The sequence below is a fragment of the Podarcis erhardii genome (genome assembly GCF_964252035.2).
Source record: "Podarcis erhardii genome assembly, chromosome: 10".
Lineage (NCBI taxonomy): Eukaryota > Metazoa > Chordata > Lepidosauria > Squamata > Lacertidae > Podarcis > Podarcis erhardii.
This window is the reverse complement of record NC_138500.1, coordinates 46,027,283-46,048,078: the sequence shown is the minus strand read 5'-3', so window position 1 is coordinate 46,048,078 and position 20,796 is coordinate 46,027,283. Positions and strand designations below refer to the sequence as shown.

General features: G+C 42.9%; 1 protein-coding gene across 4 annotated transcripts; it reads left to right on the top strand.

Moving 5' to 3' along the window:
• Window positions 1–2,335: 2,335 nt before the first annotated feature.
• MDM2 (MDM2 proto-oncogene) lies at window positions 2,336–19,183 on the top strand. Of its 4 annotated transcripts, none has more exons than XM_081877746.1 (11): window positions 2,336–2,360; window positions 4,543–4,633; window positions 4,863–4,937; window positions 5,263–5,396; window positions 7,317–7,366; window positions 8,540–8,607; window positions 8,728–8,788; window positions 13,462–13,622; window positions 16,283–16,432; window positions 17,188–17,265; window positions 18,565–19,183. In XM_081877746.1, the coding sequence occupies exons 2-11, from the start codon at window positions 4,565–4,567 to the stop codon at window positions 19,114–19,116; spliced, it is 1,398 nt and encodes a 465-aa protein (XP_081733872.1). In that variant the 5' UTR covers window positions 2,336–2,360; window positions 4,543–4,564; the 3' UTR covers window positions 19,117–19,183. The 4 variants fall into 4 exon arrangements, with proteins under 4 accessions (XP_081733872.1, XP_081733871.1, XP_081733869.1 ...); XM_081877745.1 differs by lacking the exon at window positions 2,336–2,360 and adding an exon at window positions 3,639–4,062; XM_081877743.1 differs by lacking the exon at window positions 2,336–2,360 and adding an exon at window positions 3,640–4,156.
• The last annotated feature ends 1,613 nt before the right edge of the window (window positions 19,184–20,796 follow it).

The window sequence follows — 20,796 nt, the reverse complement described above, 5'->3', positions numbered from 1 at the left end:
GCCTTGCCTAAGGACTTTCTTTCAAACAGTATAATTTGTCTCCCTTTTAAGTTATTTAAGAGCTATGGATATGGTGGTGGTGCTTTCATTTAAGAGAACAGTATTGTTAAAGGTTGCTGCCTCTACAATGCAAAACTATTATTACGTGCACTTCTGCAATTCTGTATCTGATGTTCCCCTATATATATTTCATAATCATAGGATGAGAAGTTATGAGTCATATGCTCACTTTGCCATAAACAGATTTCTAACCATTCCACTAGTGCAAAATTGACATCTTGTCTTCCCAATCTTTATCAAAAACTTGTACATCTCAGCTCTGTTCTGCACTTTGTTTTGGTTGTACATTAAGCATAAATAGTAGAGGCACTACGCTTTCCTGTTGAATCAGATCTCTGTCTTAGAGACACACAGGCCTCTTTCATAAGAACAGAAGCAACGTACATTCCTTAATGTCTTACTGCCTGGTGCAAATGTTTAGAATGTATGAGGCAGAAAATATACTTAAGGCACATTGCACATTTTACCTACTGTAATTTACCAAATTCTTCATGGCCACAAACACCGTTAAACTCCCTCTGAGCTGTCCTGAGGTTATGAAGCTTAGACTTCCAAAGACGGAGATGATTGCCTCTCCTGTTGCTATGTCCAGCTAACCTCATTAGTCTCTGTTCCTTCACTGCTGGGTTTTGTGGAAGGTGAGTTAGTGCGTATTTCCCAGGTTAGAGAGTGGATTGGAGGAGTGGTTCAATGAAGTATAAAAACAGTAAGCATGGGGAGCGAGGTGATGAATTGAGTTGTGGGGAAATCTCTGGAATTTGCTTCAGAAATTAAGAATTAGGGAACTGAATCCCCATCTAACATGGGTCAAAGCCCATGATGGGTTGGGGGTTTGGGAATCCAAATGAATTGAGCGTGATGTTATAGGACACAATAAATATTTGGAATCAGATGTCAGTACAAATGACATGATTACGCACCCAATTAAATATGTGGCACTTTTCCACTATTTTACCTAATCTACTTGATACACTTATTAGAATAGAGTGCTCCTAATGTGTTTCTCTTCAGCTTTGTTTGGGAAATTTGTCTATGGATTTGTCTATGGATTTGTTCATGGATCCCTTGTGAAACTCTGCTGTTTAATCAACCTTGCCAGTAACTTGTTTCATTAATAATAATAATACCCCGCCCATCTGGCTGGGTTTCCCCAGCCACTCTGGGCGGCTTCAAAAAAATTATTATTATTATTATTATTATTATTATTATTATTATGCATCAGAGTAGGATTATCTGATCTGCAACTCTTGAGTATACTGATTTACTGGGACGCGGGTGGCACTGTGGTCTAAACTAGAGCCTCTTGGGCTTGCTGATTGGAAAGTCAGTTCAAATCCCCACAATGGGGTGAGATCCTGTTGCTCTGTCCCAGCTCCTGCCAACCTAGCAGTTCAAAAGCATGCCAGTGCAAATAGATAAATAGGTACTGCTGTGGCAGGAAGGTAAATGGCGTTTCCATGCACTCTGGTTTCTGTCACGGTGTTCTGTTGCGCCAGAAGCGGTTTAGTCATGACCCGGAACGCTGTCTGTGGACAAACACTGGCTCCCTCAGCCTGAAAGCAAGATGAGTGCCGCAACCCCATAATCACCTTTGACTGGACTTTACTGTCCAGGGGTCCTTTACCTTTTACATTTTAACTCTCAAACAATACCTTTGCCTCCTATTGCTATCCCTTCACCTGTACAAATAGTTGAAAACTGCACAATCATGCATGACATGGACTCGAGTTTGCATGGCTTATGCTTGGGTACTGTGTGCCCTTAGGATAACACTAAAGCAAGCACACTGTCACCATGGTGGTTTTCCACTGGAGATATGCCAAAATGAGGAGTGTTCATTATGTTACAAGCAACTTTAGTACTTTTAGTGATTGGTGGGTAACTATGCTTAAGTAACTAGCAATTCTCTCTCAATTCACTGACTTTGTTTTCATGTCTTGTTCCCACAAGATGCCAATTTGTTCAGAAAGTTAACTTCCTCATTGACAACATGACTGCTGGGGGTTTTTAAAAAGCAAAAACATCTTAATAATTTCTGAAATGCTGTTTAGCCTGGTGTGTGACTTAGCTGGGACTGCAATTTTTTTTTTAAGACCTTGTGACTTCTTTCACAAGCTATAGCCTTCAGCATTCTGTTCGCAGAAGCAATATAATTTGTTGCCCCACCTTCCAACTTCCTCCTTTAAAATCCTATTTCAAAAGTAAGCTAGTTTTTCCAACTTGATAAAATCTCAAGGGCTGCTGGAGGAAAGGGCAGAGGTTAGAAGAACACTTGCCCATAATTGAGCCTGGCGCAATGGGTCAGTATGTCGCTGTTAACCAGAAGGTTGGAGGTTCAATCCCACCCAGGGATGGCTGTGGGCAGAATTTCTGCATTGCAGGGGGTTGGACTATATGACCATTGGACTATATGACCATTGGATTATATGACCATATATTGGACCATACTCTATAAGTACTCTATAAGACCATACTCTACAATTCAATGTTTCTATGAATGTTGGCTGATAAGGGCTAATGAGGTGAGTCATGAACAGGGTTTAAATGGAACTAAAAAAGTACAAGTATGGGGTATTATTTCTCGTTCTAATTTTGCATTCTCCCTGTTCTATCTGCCCCATCCCCTTTTTATCCATATAACCTAGTTTCTTTTGGATGTAGTGTTTGCACAGTGTCCATGTCTAACCTGAACCTGCTAAAAGTGTGGTCGTTGTCTTTGGGAATCAACTCTTGCTAACTCTTGACTGTTTGGGGCATACTACCCGCTCCTTCTCTCTTTAGCTGATAATAGCACAATTACACTGCAGTCTTCTGCACTGTCTACTCAGAAGCAATTCCCACTGAACGCAGTGGGGCTTACTTAAGGAAACTAGGTGCAGGTTTGCAACCTTAATTAAGCCAATAGGTAGCAGCCTACATGATCTCAGGCAAGGGGGATTATGGAGGGTGTAGACATTTATTAAACAATTCTATACATTGTTCCATAGAGAAATTAAACTTTCCCTTGTTTTTAACAAAGCTAGAGTGAAAGTATCTGGCTTAAATGATGAAGAAAGGTGTGGGGGGGTGGTCCATGCCTCCATTAGAACCAGACAAACAGGTAAGGGGGAGCAGGGTGGATTCCCTGGAGAGCATATGTAGTGTGGTGCTTTGGGCGACATAAGGGCGCACTTACTTTATGTGCATCCTGGGGACATGTGGTGGGACGCAGGGCAGCACAAAACAAGATGTATAGAAACCAGAAAGTGGGGGGGGGGCATGCAATGGGCATTTTCCTGGTAACAAAAAACAAACGCACATAATTAGGTTGAGGGTTTGAGCGTGTGTGTATATTACTGTGGCGCATATGCAGCTGCATGTGTCACTTTAATGGTGTGATCTGGGCCAGAGATGAGAATATAGGTCGGAAGAGGAGTCTCACCTGCGTAGCGGGGTCCCAACCGCAGGAATGTTCAGCGTTGTAAAAAACACACATACCCAGGACTTTAAATCTCCACACACACACCCCCCCCGCCACTACAAGTGAAGAGCACAGCCAATTACTGTCTCTGGTATAAGCGCAGCGTGGCAGTGAGGAGGCCGCCTTGCAGCCGAGGCACCGCGTCGCCACCCTCCCATCCCGCGAGGCGCCCCGCTCCTTCCTGGGGTGGCGCCAAGGAGGAACCCGCCTGCCCGCCTGTCGGGACAGGCTCCTTGAAAGACAAGGCCGCGGCGGCATTTCACGAACAATGTATTCGACAGTTCCTTCGGAATAGGCCCGCTTCAACACGCACCCTACCAAGCGGGGGGAAACGGCCCCCGAAGCACTGCAGGAAAGGCCGTGAAGCGCGCCACTGGCGCAAAGAACCGGCTGCCGGGTTGGGCAGGGCCGACGGGGGCGCTCGAGAGACGCCGCCCCAAGAAGCCAGTTGCGCCGCGGCAAAACCCAGGCAGGGCATGGCCGCGTTGTCGGGCCTGAAATGGCGGCCTTCGGCGTGGAATTCGGCCTCCTCGGCTGTTGAGGTAGACGCGTGTCTTGCCCTACGTGTGGGTGGGTGAAGCGGAGCCTGCCTGGGAGAACTGAGGCGAGGGCCCTTCCTGAGGGAGACCCGTTGAGGTACGGAGAAGGAGGGAAAGGGCTGTGTGTGTGTTTGTGTGGGGAGGAGGATCCAATGGCGGCGTCGGGGCTCCCCTCCCGCCTGACTCAGTGTTGATCTTGCGAGTCATGCTCGGGCATGTCGGGCCGCGGTCAGCCAGGGGAGCGAAGTCCGGACTTGCCCCGGACGAAGTCGTAGTCCGGCCGGTAGGCGACGCTCTTCATACTCGACCCCAGGCGGGGCCTTTCGCTGCGTTTCTTTCGGAAGCGGCGGTCTAACCCGGGTGAGGAGACGGGCGACCGGAGGGCTGAAGCGGGTCCGCTTGTTGGCCGGGACACCTTGGCGGGGGGACGGACATAAACCCGTAACCGCTGAACCTAACCGAAGTTCCTTCTAATCTTCACAGGGAAACGTGCAATACGACTAAGATGGCCTCTACTACCGACCAGCCCATCGAGGGCACATCTGGCAGCAGCCAAACGCGTCCGGAGAAGTTGGTCAGTATTCGGGGGGGAGCCTTTCCCCAGGGACTCTAGTGCAAATGTTAGATTTTTAGGTTTGCAGGAAACCTGCTAGGACCACGCAAACCCGTTTCATTTAAAGGATTTGCCTCTTCCTTTTTTTGTTTCGTTTTGTTATGGTGCTACCGCCTCCCCCCGACCCCAAAAAAATCTTGGAACAGGAACATCACCGTTTAAATCGAGCTGCGTCTTTTTATGTTTCCAGGTTAAACCCAAGCCGTTGCTGCTGCAACTTCTGAAGCTTGCTGGTGCAGAAAAGGAGACTTTTACTATGAAGGAGGTAAGTTAGGGTTATTGCAGAGAATATTGTGGTGAAACTTAATATGTAACCTGTAACAATAAATAGAAATTCATATAAAAATGAAACGGCAATTAAACAAAACAGCTTAAAAGCTAAATAGAAGTTTATCACTGTAGGCTATTCTCAGTTCTGCCTTTTTACCTGCATAACTGAACCTTAGGTTCAAGTTCTTGATTGTGCTACAGCTTGATGAGAAACAATTTTAGTTAAAATGTGTATAGTAATACTCTTGAGCTCAACTAGGAAGTGTGCTAGTTGATCTTGTATTACAAAAAAGTGCATTGTTTTATGTTTGCTCTTACAGGTAATGTTCTATATTGGTCAATATATTATGTCTAAACGTTTGTATGATGAAAAGCAGCAACATATTGTCCACTGTGCAAATGATCTTCTGGGTGATATCTTTGGAGTACAGAGTTTTTCTATAAAAGAATGCAGGTAAAAATATTTTTTGCAGCCTGGTATTAAATGCTGAGCACATGTGTTATCTTACTGGCACATTCTTACATGCCAGATATTCAGTTTTCTACCCTCCACCCCAACACACCAAGTGCTCTCCTTAACCACTATCTATAGCCAAGGTTTGTTCTCTGTTTGGCTTACCATGATGTGTGAACCAGGCCTACATATTGAAGCAGCCCTGTTGTATCTAAGATCTTTTGGAGAGTGCTTATTCCTCCTTTAGATGCTCCTATGAGTTGCCTGGTGACTGGGATGTCCAGTTCTGTGCCTTTATTTCTTAGAACTGAATCCCACTTACTGTGTTGTCCCCATTCAGTAGCATTGATGTAAAGTAAGCAAAGCCTTTATAATCCTTTATTTTTAAAAGGCTCTAGCCTTTAAGGTTCAATCAGTATCAAATGATCCAGGTTTTTACCTCATGTCTTCCAATTTTTTAAATATTTTGTACACTTTTTGAATGATCACAACTAAGTTTAAATCTAAAATGTTAATTTTTTATTTCATCCCATGTTTGAGTTATGAGGGTTTTAAATTTCAAAAATTTGACAATTTTGGCCTTGCCACCAGACTACACAAAAACCTTAAAAACTCAGCCCAGAATTGAGATGTTTCAAAACTAAAAATACCAATCTCTTCAGAACTTCATGGGCTTTAACATGATATGTCACATGATGGGCTTACTTTAAATTTTAAAGTTAAGTTACAACATTTAAAAATTTAAAAAGTGATTAAAATTAATATGATTAAAAAGTCCCCAAAAATGTATTGATTAGTTAATATTTCTAAGAGCTACCTGCAAAATTTCATTTTGGGATCTCAATGGGATCACATTAAGAAAGAAATATTTTGTATATGTTTCCCTTATTGAGTTCTATTTAGGATAAATGGGTCTTCTTAGAGTAAAATATAACAGAATAAACAAGACTTCAAACTATAATATCAGTTACTTCAGCCATTTCTTTAGAAAATTATTCAATTAGAAGGTATCTGAAAAGCTAGTCAGGCTTTTCTTTTAAAAAGGTGTTTCAAAGCAGAGGGATAGTTTGCTGTTGCATGATAGAAGTAACACTTTTAAATAATTATTGTTAGTACTTCATTTCATTTAAATTTTAGATTTAAACTTACTTTTGATCATTCAACAAGTGTACAACATATTAAGAAAATTGGAAGACATGGGGTAAAAATATTGGGTCACTTGATATAATATGACCCTCTGTATTTTATCAGAGGCTAATATACAAATTTTGCTCCATAAGACGCACCTGACCATAAGAGGCACCTAGTTTTTAGAGGAGGAAAGGGGGGAAGCCCCATTTTGGGGGTGATTAGCTCACAGTTGTGCAACTTTTTTTGCGAAGGGGAAAAGCCCCGTTTTTTGGGGTATCAGCTCACAGTTGTGCAGCTTCTTTTGCAAAGGGGAAACACCCTGTTTTTTTGAGGATCAGGTGAAAGATGGTGGGTTTACTTTGCAAAGGGAAAAAAATCCTGTTTTTATGGGGTTCAACTCATAGTTCTGCGGCTTCTTTAGGAAAGGAAAGGGAGCGGTTTCTACAGTTTCCAGACAGATAATCTAATCAGCCAGTCACATGTCGCTGGGGAAACAGCCTCCGTCTGCAGAACATTCAATAATGGATGCCTGGGCAAGGGGGCGGGGCCAGAAAAGGAGCCAGCGATTAACCACACATTCGCTCCATAAGACACACAGACATTTCCCCTTACTTTTTAGGAGGAAAAAAGTGTGTCTTATGGAGCGAAAAATATGGTAGGTAATTGATAGGGGAAAGATCACATAATTTGAACTGCTATTCGGCATGGGGTGGGTCCAGGTTTTTTTAACCAAGGTGTCGAAAGCATATAAATATCTAGTTCATAAACTTTAACTTTATTTTTTTTTAGGCAACTACGTTTGATGATTTCTAAAAACCTGACAGCAGTCAGTCAGCAAGGTAAGCTAGTTTGCTATAATGATGCTTTTCTTTATCCTGGATGAGGGAAGGACGTGATAATTTTAAGTTGTACAGTAAGGTTGATTTGGGTTGGTTTGACATCACCTTGAGGAAGCTAAGCAGGTCAGTTTCTGGATAGTGTCTGGGTTGGTAGCTACCCAAGAACTTCATGTATGCTGCCCTGGGTTCCATGATGGAAAACAAATAAATAGTAAATGGGATAATCCATGTATCCTGTGGATTACTGTTTCAGCTGTAACTGAAACTATATGGAAAATAATTGCATACATAAATTCAACAGTGTAAATAGGTTTTGACGGATGTAATAATGGAAAAACAATTGGTATAGTTTTTGTAAAATATGCAGGGATATAAGATATGTAAAATGAACCACAGAAAGAGAAGAGAAGTCACTGATATCTTTAAGTATGCAAAATGTTTATTCGAAATTGTAAAGCAGAAAATGTAATAAAAATCATATTTAAAAAAACAACAACTAGAACCAACCATCTATAAAAGGAACAGCTGGGAGTTTGTACTGCCCCACCTAAAATGGATTATTTGGATTGGGATACCTATCTGCTGGGCTTTTCCCAAGAATTATAAATAGGAACAGTTAGGACGGTGATGAATAAGTGGCTAGTAAGAAAGCTGACTTACCCATATGTGGGTTGAAAATAGAACTAGTATTCCACTCATTAAAATACCACAATTAAGGTCCTGAACAGATCCAAATGTCTGGATGAACCCAGTCTTCCAGAATGCACCTGCTTGCCACCATGCAGTTGTTGTCATTTGTGAATCATACACACAAATCATACAAAATAGAAGTGTGATTCCCAGTTGTAAACCTTTTCTATCCCCAAATTTCTCAAAATTTGTTCTAGTTGGGTTCAGTTTTTAAGTGATGAACATAGAAAAGATCTTGAATTTGAGGATTAATTCATGTAAAGCAATAAATAAGCTTCATTGATTTGTCTTATAGGTTATTACAATTTTTTTGCTGTTCACATGTTTGTGCATTACTCCAATGCATACTTTATTCCTGAATTAGGATTTTGAGCAATTTATATTTATGGAATTGCAGTGTATTAATCCGTTTGTTCTTAAATGTGTATTTGAACCTCCTGCTGTCCCTTTTTGGTGACTTCCAATATGCATTTCTTTTTGAAGGCTCTAGTAATTTTAACACATCTGTGAATCAGTCCAGGTGGCAAGTAGAAAATGGAAATACTATAAAGGTAATTTTAATTACATGTTACATTCTTTATTTCCATACTTTGAAGTGTAACATCTGGAACGGTAAAGATTAAAGAGATATCTGAGGGGTTTGGCTTATTTGTTTGCTTTTAATTAAACAGGAATCTGTGCAAGAATCCAGTGAAGCCAGTTCTTCTAGGAGAAGAGCACACAGTGAAACAGGTGAGCACAGCCTTTTCACCTTCTGCTTTATCGGTTTCAGTGCTTATAGTAAGTCAGGTATCCAAAACTCAAGTCAGTGATAGAACACACAAAGTTAAATGTTTGTGAGACGAGTGACTTTTTGCTGCTTCAGGCTTGAGGGTTGGTTCCCTGGTGTCTTGGTGGAAGCGATTATTTGAAAATCCCAGTAGAGCAACCCTTCGAGCCATGGCCTAAGTTCCACACCTTCTGTTTTGCACATCTCACTCCAATGTGCTGGGTGATAACTTGTCATAGCTTACCATCCTTTATGAGCAGACATATAGCTGCCAACTTATAACTGGATGTCAGTGTGGGCAAAAAACACTCCTGGATTCCTGCTTTTCCCTAGCTTGTGTGGGAACATAATGTGGGCCAAAATGGTGTCCGGCACGTTTCCGCTGCGCGTCACTGGCTGCCCGTGCCGGTCAAAAACTTCTTCCAGCTTTCTTAGCACTCTTAGCAGAGCTCACACAGCGGGGAAAGCTGTTGCTTTGTGTGGGTAATAATTCAAACTGCAAGCAGGCTTTTCTCTTATCTCCAATAGTCTTTAATGAGTAGAATAACAACATAAATCAGCCCGGCGAATTTGCTGCCATCCCTCCGCTTTCACCGTCAAAAGCGAAAGAAGAAGACACACAGAGAAACACTCCCCTATGTGAACATAGCCACACCTCAGAATGTGAGACGTCACTCAGAACTGTTTAACCCTGTAAGATTCTCCTCACACCCCCTCTCGTCTCGCATCCTGAGGGAAACTGAGGACACAGCTACAGACCTCTTTGAGTTCAACTCCTTTCCCATTGCCTCTTGCCCCTTCCTGGCTTCTGTCTCAGGCAACTGTTGAACCTTCTCAAAACTCTCAGGTTCGCACTGTGCGAAACCAACCCACGCACTGGTGACCTGAAACCTCTCAGGTGGTACCCCCTTCGTGGAGTGTGTGGAACGTCTAAGCACTGTCTCAGGTGCTCCCTCTGACCCACTGGGGCCAGCAAGTGTTTCACTGGTACCAGAAGACTCCCCCTCTGACTTACTGTGTCTTCGGGCCTTCTGAACTTTGCTAACGGGAGACAAAGGCTCACTCTTGGGCTCTCTTTTAACAACCTGTGGAGATGCCCAATCCTGTTCTTGACCCTGGTCAGCGACCTGGTCCTCATCAACAAGTTCAGCTTCTGCCTCTCCCTCCTCCTCAGAATCAAGCAGACATTCTGAGAGAACATCAGAATTCGCATGGATCCTTGACCAACCATTCTGCTCACAGAACTCAGCATTTCTGTTAACTAGAATCCTGGACTGATCACCATCTGGATATGCAAACCTCCACCCCTTTGTCCCAGGCTCATACCCACAAAAGATCATTTTCCGGGACCTCGGGTCACCTTTCTTTCGTTGAACCTTTGGCACAAGCACCCACACTTCACAACCAAACACACGGAAGAAATGCACCTGCAGCTTCTTTCCGTGGAGCAAGAAATACGGGGTGTCACCTACCACTGAATTGTAGGACCTGTTCATCGTGAAATTGGCCGTCTTCACCGCCTCCCCCCAAAAACTCTGAGGCAAACCAGAGTCAAACAGTAAAGCGTCAGCTGCTTCAGTTAGTGCCTTGCTCCTGCGCTCCGCCACACCAATCTCCTGAGGAGAAGTAGCAACCGTCAATCTGTGACGTATTCCCTTCTGGCGGAAGAAACTCTGCAGAGCAGACCCAGTGACCTCTGCGCCTCGGTCACGCTGAAAACTGCACCTTGGTGGAAAACTGTAGTTCCACTGCCGCAACCCAATCTTTGATCAGTTGCGCTGCCTCGCTTTGCTGTTTCAGCGAGAAAACCCACCCGTTCTGGGTAAAATCATCTGTCAGCGTCAGTGCAAATCTGGCCCCGCCCAGACTCTCTGGCATGGGACCCCAAAGGTCTGTGTGCACAAGCTCAAAAGGCTTTGTGGTTACCCTCTCCAATCTGGGATAACTGCACCCTTTTACCTTTGCTCTTCTGCATGCCCTACAATCTAGGAATCTATCACATGCTTTTATCTTGAAACCTACCTTGCAACACTGACCAGTTGCCTCCCACCCCTGGAAATAGAACAGACATTATTTTCAAAGCAAACCTTGTAGCCCTCCTGTAAAAGACAAGATACAGATAAAAGACAATGTTTCATTTCAGGCACAACGTAGACCTCCAGCTCCGCCTGCAAGAAAGAAACAAACACATTTCCAACAGTAGTTACAAGTCTCTGTGACCCATCAGCAAAAATGACTGTTTTCCCAGTTGAAACAGCCCTGCAGTTCCACATTTCATCACTAGGTGGCGCTGGCATCAGGTGACGACTGGCTCCAGAGTCTATGACCCAACGCAGCACTCTCCCCTCACTGGAGTTGTCCTTTAGCTTTGCCATGGAGGCTAGATAAGAACCATCCTCCACACTTCCTTTGTCACGTACTCCCTGCGCATTCCCATGCTGGCACCCTCTCCTGGACTGACTGCCATGGGAAGCGACCTTGGAGACATCCTGCTCAGCCTCTCTGGCTCTCCGCGGACAGGATCGACGCAAATGGTAAACAGACTTGCAGATAAAGCAGCGACGAGTGGGAAAAAACTGAACTGGGCCTCCAGCGGGCCTGGCCCCCCTTCTGCAACCGGATGGGCTCTCTGTGCCAGCTCTGCCCCCTCTGAAACGGCGTTCCTCCTCGTCACACACAGTGGAAAACTTTACAAACTTGCTTTTGGTCTTCTCTGCCCCCCCCCCTACTTTGTCTGCAGCTCTCCTTGAGGCTGTGACTTCAGGGACATGACCAACAGACCCCTCTGGGCTCGCGGCTTTCTCCTGGCCCTGGTCTCTTGCTGAGCTTTTACACAGACTCCTCAGCACCTCCCAGGCAGCCTGAGCCGACTCAACGCCCTCCAAGTGGGGCAACAGCGAAGCGTCCACGCTTGCTTTCAACATGCAGAACTCCCTTTGCATTCTCTGCTTGCTATCCTCCAGCAAAGCAGCCTCAAAGCCTGCTGCGTCATTCCCAGTAGCAAGTGGCGTGGGGGGTGCCGGCTCCTTCTGGGCTATACTCCAGAGCCCTGTGGCCAAAACCCACCCCCTCACTCTTCTAACCTAGATATCCCAGGACTGGGTTGTGAGCTTTTCAAACGGGACATCATATGACTCCTGGCCGTCTGCCATCTTCTCCCCCGGGGCTCAGCGTACTCACGTAACAGCAGCTCCTCCGGGCCCCGGTTCTTCAGATCAGATCCTCCCCAGCGAGCTCCTCTGCCTCAAACGTTAGGCACAGCTCCAACTGGCTCCAGCTCAGCTCAGCTGGCTTCCCCCACACGCAGGCACAACTTGGCAACAGCTTCCAAAGCTTTGCTGACCCCCCATAACCTGTAGGCCAAAATGGCGTCCGGCACGTTTCCGCTGCGCGTCACTGGCTGTCCGTGCCGGTCAAAAACTTCTTCCAGCTTTCTTAGCACTCTTAGCAGGGCTCACAAAGCGGGGAAAGCTGTTGCTTTGTGTGGGTAATAATTCAAACTGCAAGCAGGTTTTTCTCTTATCTCCAATAGTCTTTAATGAGTAGAATAACAACATAAATCAGCCCAGCGAATTTGCTGCCATCCCTCCGCTTTCACCGTCAAAAGCGAAAGAAGAAGACACTCAGAGAAACACTCCCCTATGTGAACATAGCCATGCCTCAGAATGTGAGACGTCACTCAGAACTGTTTAACCCTGTAAGTTCTGATTCTCCTCACACATAATCCTTATTTCAGCTAAGTTTATCACCCAAGAAACTTGTGAAAACTGAAATCTTCTTGCCCACAAGTGCTTCTGATGTTAGCTATTTGTTTTTCAGTTGCTTGTCAGTTTTCTTCAGCCTTTTGAAATTGTTACTTTAATATTCATAACAGTACTTGTGTACATTATAGTTATTTGCATTTGCCATAATAGCATTGTAGAGGAAGTGATTATTTGCATTTCCCAAATGGGACCTGAGACTAAGAAAGTTATTTAAAGCAAGTGTGCTGTACTGAGACTATGGCCCTCACTCAGAGATTTACATATTATCTCTTCTAACGCCTGAAATGTACGATTTCCTATGCATCTTTACAGCTGCAGTCCTATATTCACTGACCTGGGTGTAAGCACCATTGAATTAAATGATTTCTGAGTAGATATGTATCTGATTGTGCTGTATAATTGCTGTGCTTGTTACATTGGAATGCCTGTGGTTTCTGTGCAAGCTTCTAACACTATACAGTAAATGTGATGAAAATTATATTACTGCAGTGAGAAGTCTTAGGGGCATCAGTACTTTTGGATGCTTTGGAATAACATGGCAGAAAGGAGAGACAGGGGGAGAGAGACTGCACCAAGAAGTCCCATACCAAAATCAGGAACTGCAAAATTTGTAGAAGTACAGTGGAACCTCAAGTTAAGAACTTAATTCGTTCTGAAGGTCCGTTCTTAACATGAAACTGTTCTTAACATGAGGTACCACTTTAGCTGATGGGGCCTCCCACTGCTGCTGCACAATTTCTGTTCTCATCGTGAAGCAAAGTTCTTAACCCAAGGTACTATTTCTGGGTTAGTGGAGTCTGTAACCTGAAGCGTCTGTAACCTGAGGTACCACTGTATTTGCTAAGAGGTTGGGGTTTTTTTTAATCCTGCAGAAGAAAGTCCTTTAGAAGATAAGAATGATGAAAGACTGAAACGGCATAGATCAGACAGCATTTCCCTTACATTTGATGAAAGTCTTTCATGGTGTGTAGTAAGCGGTTTACCTTGTGATCTTAGCAACATCAGCAGTTCCACAGGCACTTCATCAAGTCCGGTAAGTAGTAATGGTCTTTCATGAGGAAACTATTTTCTTTAAGTCTCTCCTGTTTTTTTTAGGTTCTCATTGTGTCTTAAAATTGTATCACCAGATGAAATAGAGGACAGTGCTCCTGCACTTTTCATAGTTGTGTGGAAGAGTGAAATTCAGAAGTTATAGCTTGTTATGCAAATTACCTGCTGAAATTGCCTGTTCTGCACAGCTGTAAACAAGCTGGAACCCTGCCCTCTTTTTCACCTGCCCTTCCAGTGTACTGTAGAATTGTCCCCGTGTATACAGTATGCCAGAGAGAAGTTCTCTAGGCTACCCTTCTCTGCAATTTGCTATTCTTCACCCCCCCCCCGAAAAAAAGCAAAATAAAATAAAATACAGGAAGCATTCAGTCATCTCATGTATTCAGAAACAGTAAGGTCCATTAATGGGTTTTTTATGTGCTAAGCTGTCTAGAATACTTGAACAACTACTGAAAACTATTTGCACCCACGCCCAATATGTTTTGGTCATAGCCTGAATCTTTTCCATTTGGTAATGGTTATGACCATTTTCAACAATGAAACCAAATTCTGCTGAACAGAAATAACAGCATCAGAAAAGAGATAGTTTCTCTGAATTGCTGACTATTAAAGTTTGACCTTCTTCCAATTATGTAGCAAAATTTGTGTTTGAATACTTAGGTGGGAGCTGTTAAAACAGAATGAGCTCTAAGTGACATTTTAGGATGACATGTGTTTCACCACTACTATTGTTACTGCTAAGTGTTTTCAGAAATGTATAGTACCCTAGTCAAAGTAAATATAAGGATCTAACTTGAAAGCTTAAAATCACTTCGTCCCTGCCTGGGTGAATTGAGACACATAACTCATAATGTCCCACTGTGTCAGCCTTTTCATGTAAACCACTGTTCCAGTTTCATCTCTTCAGTGCAGCGGCCCATACCCCTGCTTGCTCTCTCTCTCTCTCAAACCCCATTGATAATGTTTTTTTCTGGAGATTGTCATTGCAGCAAAACATTTAATGTGGTGGTACATATTTTTGGTTATCAGAATCTGTTCATATTTGGACAACTACTAATATGCAGTGATATGTATCCCATCATAGGAAAAGTTTACCATGCTCCCCAAGGGAGGATTGTTACCAGAAAAATGCCCATTGCATATCCCCCTTTCCCCCTCTCTATTCATCGCTGTGTGCCCTGCCACGTCTCCAGGATGCACATGAAATAAGTATATCCTTACGTCGACTCAAAGTACCACCCTACACATGCCCTCACCTTTCTTCAACATTTAAGCCAGATACTTTCACTCTAGCCTGCTTAAACAAGGAAAACCTGAATTTCTATATAGAAACTAGGTATAAGATCACTTGTAAATGTATTATTCTTGAGCCTATAGTGTGTGTGTATGTTATATTGCATTGTGAGAATCTTTGGGTCTTCCATAATCCCTGAAGCCTAGGGTCATGTTGGCAGGATGCCCATTAGGGAAGCTCCCAGAATCTGTAACGTGTTAGTCACCCTAGAACAGGGGTCGGCAACCCGCGGCTCCGGAGCCGCATGTGCCTCTTTTACACCTTTGCCGCGGCTCCGGGGCAGATACTAGTGAGGGGAGGAGGTGCATTGTGCGCCCCAACACTCCACTGTGACGGGCGCTGTACTGGCTGTGACGTCGCATGGGGGCGGTGCGTGCGTTAGTCACGCACCGTTCCGACGTCACCTTCCCGTCTGCCCGCTACATTGTAAGGGGCATGAACGCTGGTCACTGTTTTGAAGGGGAGTGAAGAACACACACAAAAAAAGGTAACTTGTTAATTTAACGTTTATTTCTATGAGGAGGAGTAATTCTGAGGGGTCAAACAAAGAAATAATAAAAAAGTGACAAAAAAGTTATTTTTATAATGACGAGTTTTGCGGCTCCCAGTTTTTTGTTTTTTTTCCCTTCGGAAACAGGTCCAAGTGGCTCTTTTTGTCTTAAAGGTTGCAGACCCCCTCCCCTAGAAGGTTGCCCTGTTTGCTCAGCTACTCTACATAAAATCAATCTCCAGATCCTGCCGGATCCTCTTACCATGTTGACTACCCCAAGCTCTATTTTCAGTGTCAATACTTTGTGTAAACTCCGTCTGGAACTTTGTGAAACATGCTGATCTTCAGGCATTTGACACCCTGGTCTACCTGACTCCACCTAGTATGTGATGTAACCATGACACTTATCCCAGGTGACCCTGATACTTGCAGAAGAGGGTGTCCTCCATGCCAAAAATGCAAACCTTTAAAAAGATGGGTTTTTCCTTGTTCTGGGTCCTTCACCTCCTGACTAGGGGTGGGGGACGGGAAGAGAAAGACTGTTGCAACAGATAATAAAAGATCAGCTTTGCTTCCACTAGAATTCTGCCTCAGCTCATTCATCTCTGACTGGTAACAAACTAGTCAGGTTGGAAAATAAAAACAAGTTACACAGAATTTTGCTGCAATTGATTAGTCTCCCCATACTGACACAGGTTTATTTCTGTTTCTTCAAGCAGCTCTTCCCTTATTTCCATGATTATTTAAACAATGTATTTTACAGAAATAGGTGGCTATCTATGGAATTCAAAGCCATTAATTTCATTACTGTTAGTTCTAGTTACAAACTTGACTAAAAGGACATTATTACCTCTTCCAGGATCATGACAGCTTAAGTGAAACAGCAGACTGGCTGGATGAGGATTCTGTTTCAGATCAATTCAGTGTTGAGTTTGAGGTTGAATCTATCTGTTCAGAAAACTACAGTATCAATGAAGAAGAATCTGAGCTTACAGAAGACGATGATGAGGTAGGAGATTTAAAGTTAATTGGAATGGTAGTGAAGAAAATCTATGAACACTTGACTCAGACTGGCAGCCACTCGCATCTTAGACCAAAGCCTTTCCAATCACATCCATTTAACTGGAATTGAATCAAAATATGTGCTCTGTCTGTCACTGTCCTGTGGACCTTCTCCAAATATGCTTTATGGGTTTTCTTGTAAGCCCCCCCCCCCAACTGTTATAGTTCCTAAAAGTTTCTGGGAAGCACAAATAGTTATCTGACAAATGGTTTAAAAAAGAAGATGATTATAGAGACTGACTTGAAGTCTTTGTTAAGCTTTCTGACAATTTTTCATACCTTCCTCTTCTTTCCCCTCTGCAGTTTTTACAGTTACTTGTTTTTGCAAAAAAAAAAAAAGTTGCATAATTTCTCAACAGGGTAAATTATGTTGTCCTGTTGATATAGTATTGTCTGGCAGATTGTCTGGCAGTTGTCCTTTTGATATAGTATTGTCTAGCGGATTCCATTTAACACAACCTTCAAGTATGATTGGAATCAAATGAGTACAGTCCCAATACATATTGAAGCCATTCATGAGTCAATTGATTTTAATGGTAGAGAGGACCACAGTGATCTTTTGCAGTGTTGAAACCAGTTGCATCATACCTCAGTAATTCATGGAAGAGAAATACAATGTTTACACCAGTACAGTTTGTCTCTTTGGAGTTCTGACGCCTAGCATATTTGTGTAATTGGAATCTAAACATTTTCTTCTATCAGATGTATGAGGTAACTATATATCAGACTGAAGACAGTGATGTGGATTCATTTGATGATGATCCTGAAATTTCACCAGGTGTAAGTAACGTCTTCATTTAGAGTAAATTGCAGCTTTTTAAATTAGATGTTTTTGTATATGCTAGAGCAGTGTTTCCCAACCTTGTGCCTCCAGCTGTTTTTGAACTACAACTCCCATCATCCCTGACTAGCAAGACCAGTGGCAAGGGATGGTGGGAATTGTAGTCCAAAAACAGCTGGAGGCACAAGGTTGGGAAACACTGTGCTAGAGCAACATTCCCCAACCTGGCGTCCTCTGAATGTTTGACTACAATTCCAATTAGCCACAGACCGCATGACCACGCTGGCTGAGGCTGATAGGAGTTGTGCATTCCAGATGTTTTGGACTGCAAGGTTGGGAAAGGTTGCTTTAGTGGGTAGGCTATGCTGGAAAATGGGTATGTCCAAAGCAAATAACAGTAAAATAGCAGATCAAAAGCAGCTAACATTAGGAATACTGGGTGTGTTGGACAGTAGGAATAGACTGTTGATCTCTTATAATTTATGAGTGTCATACCAATTAGATAGGTCAGATTTGACCAGGCAATGCACAAGAGCCAACTAGTCATGCAACTTTTCCCCAGTAGATGCCAGCTAGACAAAGGGTTTTATGCAATGTACTACAGTCAAACCACTGTTGTCGAATGTAATCTGTTCCAGAAGCCCGTTTGACTTCCAAAATGTTCAACAACCAAGGCGTGGCTTCCGATTGGTTGCAGGAGCTTCCTGCTCTCAAGCGAAAGCCGCGTTGGACGTTTGGCTTCCAAAAAAATTTTGAAAACTGGAGCATTTGCTTCCATTTTTTTGGCATTCAGGAGCTGAGATTTGACTGTAGCACTAAGTTGCTTGGCAGTACAGTATAGCACTGGTGAAATGGTTTGCACCAATGGAACGTTGTTGCACAAAACTATAAGCAAGTTGCTGGTAACTTTGTTGCACATCTTGCAAAACAATTTTCTGCTAGTGCAACTGTTCCTCTGTTGAGCAACATAAATTGATAGACCTGCTAGCCCACAGTCTGCACAATTAATATTTATATGATGCTGAAGGCTAGTGGGATTGCAGCCCATGCTTCCTATCTTGAGCATCCTTCCTCCTCCCCTTGTGGGTGTAGTAATATCTGCATATGATATCCGGTATTCGTAATACTTGAAATAGAGCCGCTAAAATCAGTGGACCTAAGCCCACTGATTTCAGTATGTCTTAATCTGGTGATAGCACCAATGTTTTTTGACTGTACAGAGGAGAAAAATGGTTGATCTTTGCTTTTTTTATTTTGGTAAATGGTAGCTTAACTGTTTCATGTCTAATTGACTACAGGATTATTGGAAGTGCTCCAAGTGCAATAAAATGAACCCGCCTCTTCCACGCCATTGCCCAAAATGCTGGGCTCTTCAGGAAGACTGGCTTCCTGAGAAGAAGACGGAAAAGTCTGTAGAGGGCAAAATTGAAGATGACACACCACTGGATCCCGAGGAGGGCTTTGATGTTCCTGACTGTAAGAAAGGGAAAACACCTGAAGATGAAGCAGAGGACGACTCAGAACAGAGCTCTGACTCTCAGAAAAGTGAGGACTATTCTCAGCCATCTACATCTAGCAGTATGCTTTGTGGAAGCCAAGAAGACTATAAAGAACCTGAGAAGGAAGAGGCTGAAGTCAAAGAAGAAAGCACTGATTTAGTTTTACCCCTTTCTGGTGTGGAGCCCTGTGTCATATGCCAAACTCGGCCCAAAAATGGTTGCATAGTTCACGGAAGGACGGGACACCTCCTGTCATGTTTCACATGTGCAAAAAAGCTAAAGAAGCGGAACAAGCCTTGTTTGGTCTGCAGGCAGCCAATTGAGATGATCCTGCTAACTTATTTTTGCTAACTGAGATACAAGCAGAATTGCTTCAAGAAACCCTACAGCCCTTAAATAAAATTTTGTACAAAAAATATTGAAAGTTTACAAAAGTTTTTATACCTTCTTCATGGGATTTTCCTACAAGAGACAACTTTGTGCTAAAGCCGATGGGTTTAATTGTAACGTTCACAATCTCCTTTTTAGCCCCAGTAGCAAACAGTTAGCCCAAGCAAAGTGATGTATGGAAGCATGGCAACAAATGAACGGATTTAGTGTTTGTGGTGAGATCTTTTTAGTCTTATTCTAACAGTCCAAATCTTCTGTGTCTAAAAATTGCATTCTTTATTCAGAAAAGAGATTGAAATTACAGCATTTTTAAAAAAGTGTACTAGTTTCCATTGTTTTCAACCATGCTTGAAGACTAGATACATCTTGCATTTACAGAAAAGTTATTTTAGTCAAAAGGCTGTAGGGCAAACTCTGTGCAGAGAGACTGATAATCTTTTAACTCTGGTTAAGGGATCAGAAGCAACCTGTGGGATTGTGGGTATTTCTTTACCTCCTCTCTGGAATCCATTGCACTGTAACTGGCTATTAGCAGAAACAACATTTTTGTCCCTCAAGCATGGTTTGAATCCAAGGTAGATGGAAGCCTGGTTAGTCTCCCTTTTTTAAATAAATATTTTACTTAAGTTTTCAAGAATACAAATTAACCTAGTTTCATTCCCCCTTTTATTTGCTTTATCTTCTTCATACATGCTACAGCCCACAGTTTGTGCCTCCATTTGTGTATTTGAAGACTGTGCAGTCATTTGCAGTTTGGGGTGGCAGGTTGTGCCAGTGCAGCTTTGTTAGTGTTAATGTCAGTGTTTGCACATACGTGGTTCAGGCAGGAGGAATAAATTTGCTCTGGGGCTAGGTAGAGAGCAGCATTTTAAATGAAGAGCTAACAGATCTCCAGCACTAAATCTCCAGTTACCCTTTCTGGAAGCCTACACGCTTTTACCAGGCCTGCAACAAAGACCATTAGGAAGTGTTAATGGGGGAAATCAGTATTCCCTGGATGATGGAAAATAATAGCTAGTCTGCAAAATCCAGTGAAGTGTGTTTAAAGGGGTTATTTGAATCATAGCCACCATATCTGCATTTCTCTGGTAAAGGTTTAAAAGTCTGTTAAACTGAAATTAAATTTTGTTTTCATCCTCAAACGATTTTTAAATGTATATCCTTAGTCTCGTTGGCAAGAGACTTAACAATCCATTTTTGCCATTGTAATGGGTTTAGTTCATTTGAACAAAACGTAAAATATTGAAATTCAGTGCAATAAATGTACAAAATTTGAATTTAACAAATCCCCAGTTTTCAGTAAATCTCACTGGTTTGCTTCCTCTAACTGGCTTGTTACCTTCTGTATTTAAATCATGCGATCAAAAACATTTTGTATTTTATGTTAAGGACGTGAGTCTGCTGGATCATACCAAAGGTCCCATCTGGTCAGCATTTTGTTCCCATGGCGGCCAAGCAGGACTTGAGCATAGCAGATTGCTTATTTTGGTTCCTTATTTTTATGCACTGTGTCCTCTTGTATAGGGGCAGGAACGGGTCATGATCTCTCCCAACCACCTGTTTCTGTATCATCAGGAGGGCATCCAAAACACTATTACAAAGGTTTTGCACATGAGATTTCTCCAACTTTGGCTACCATAA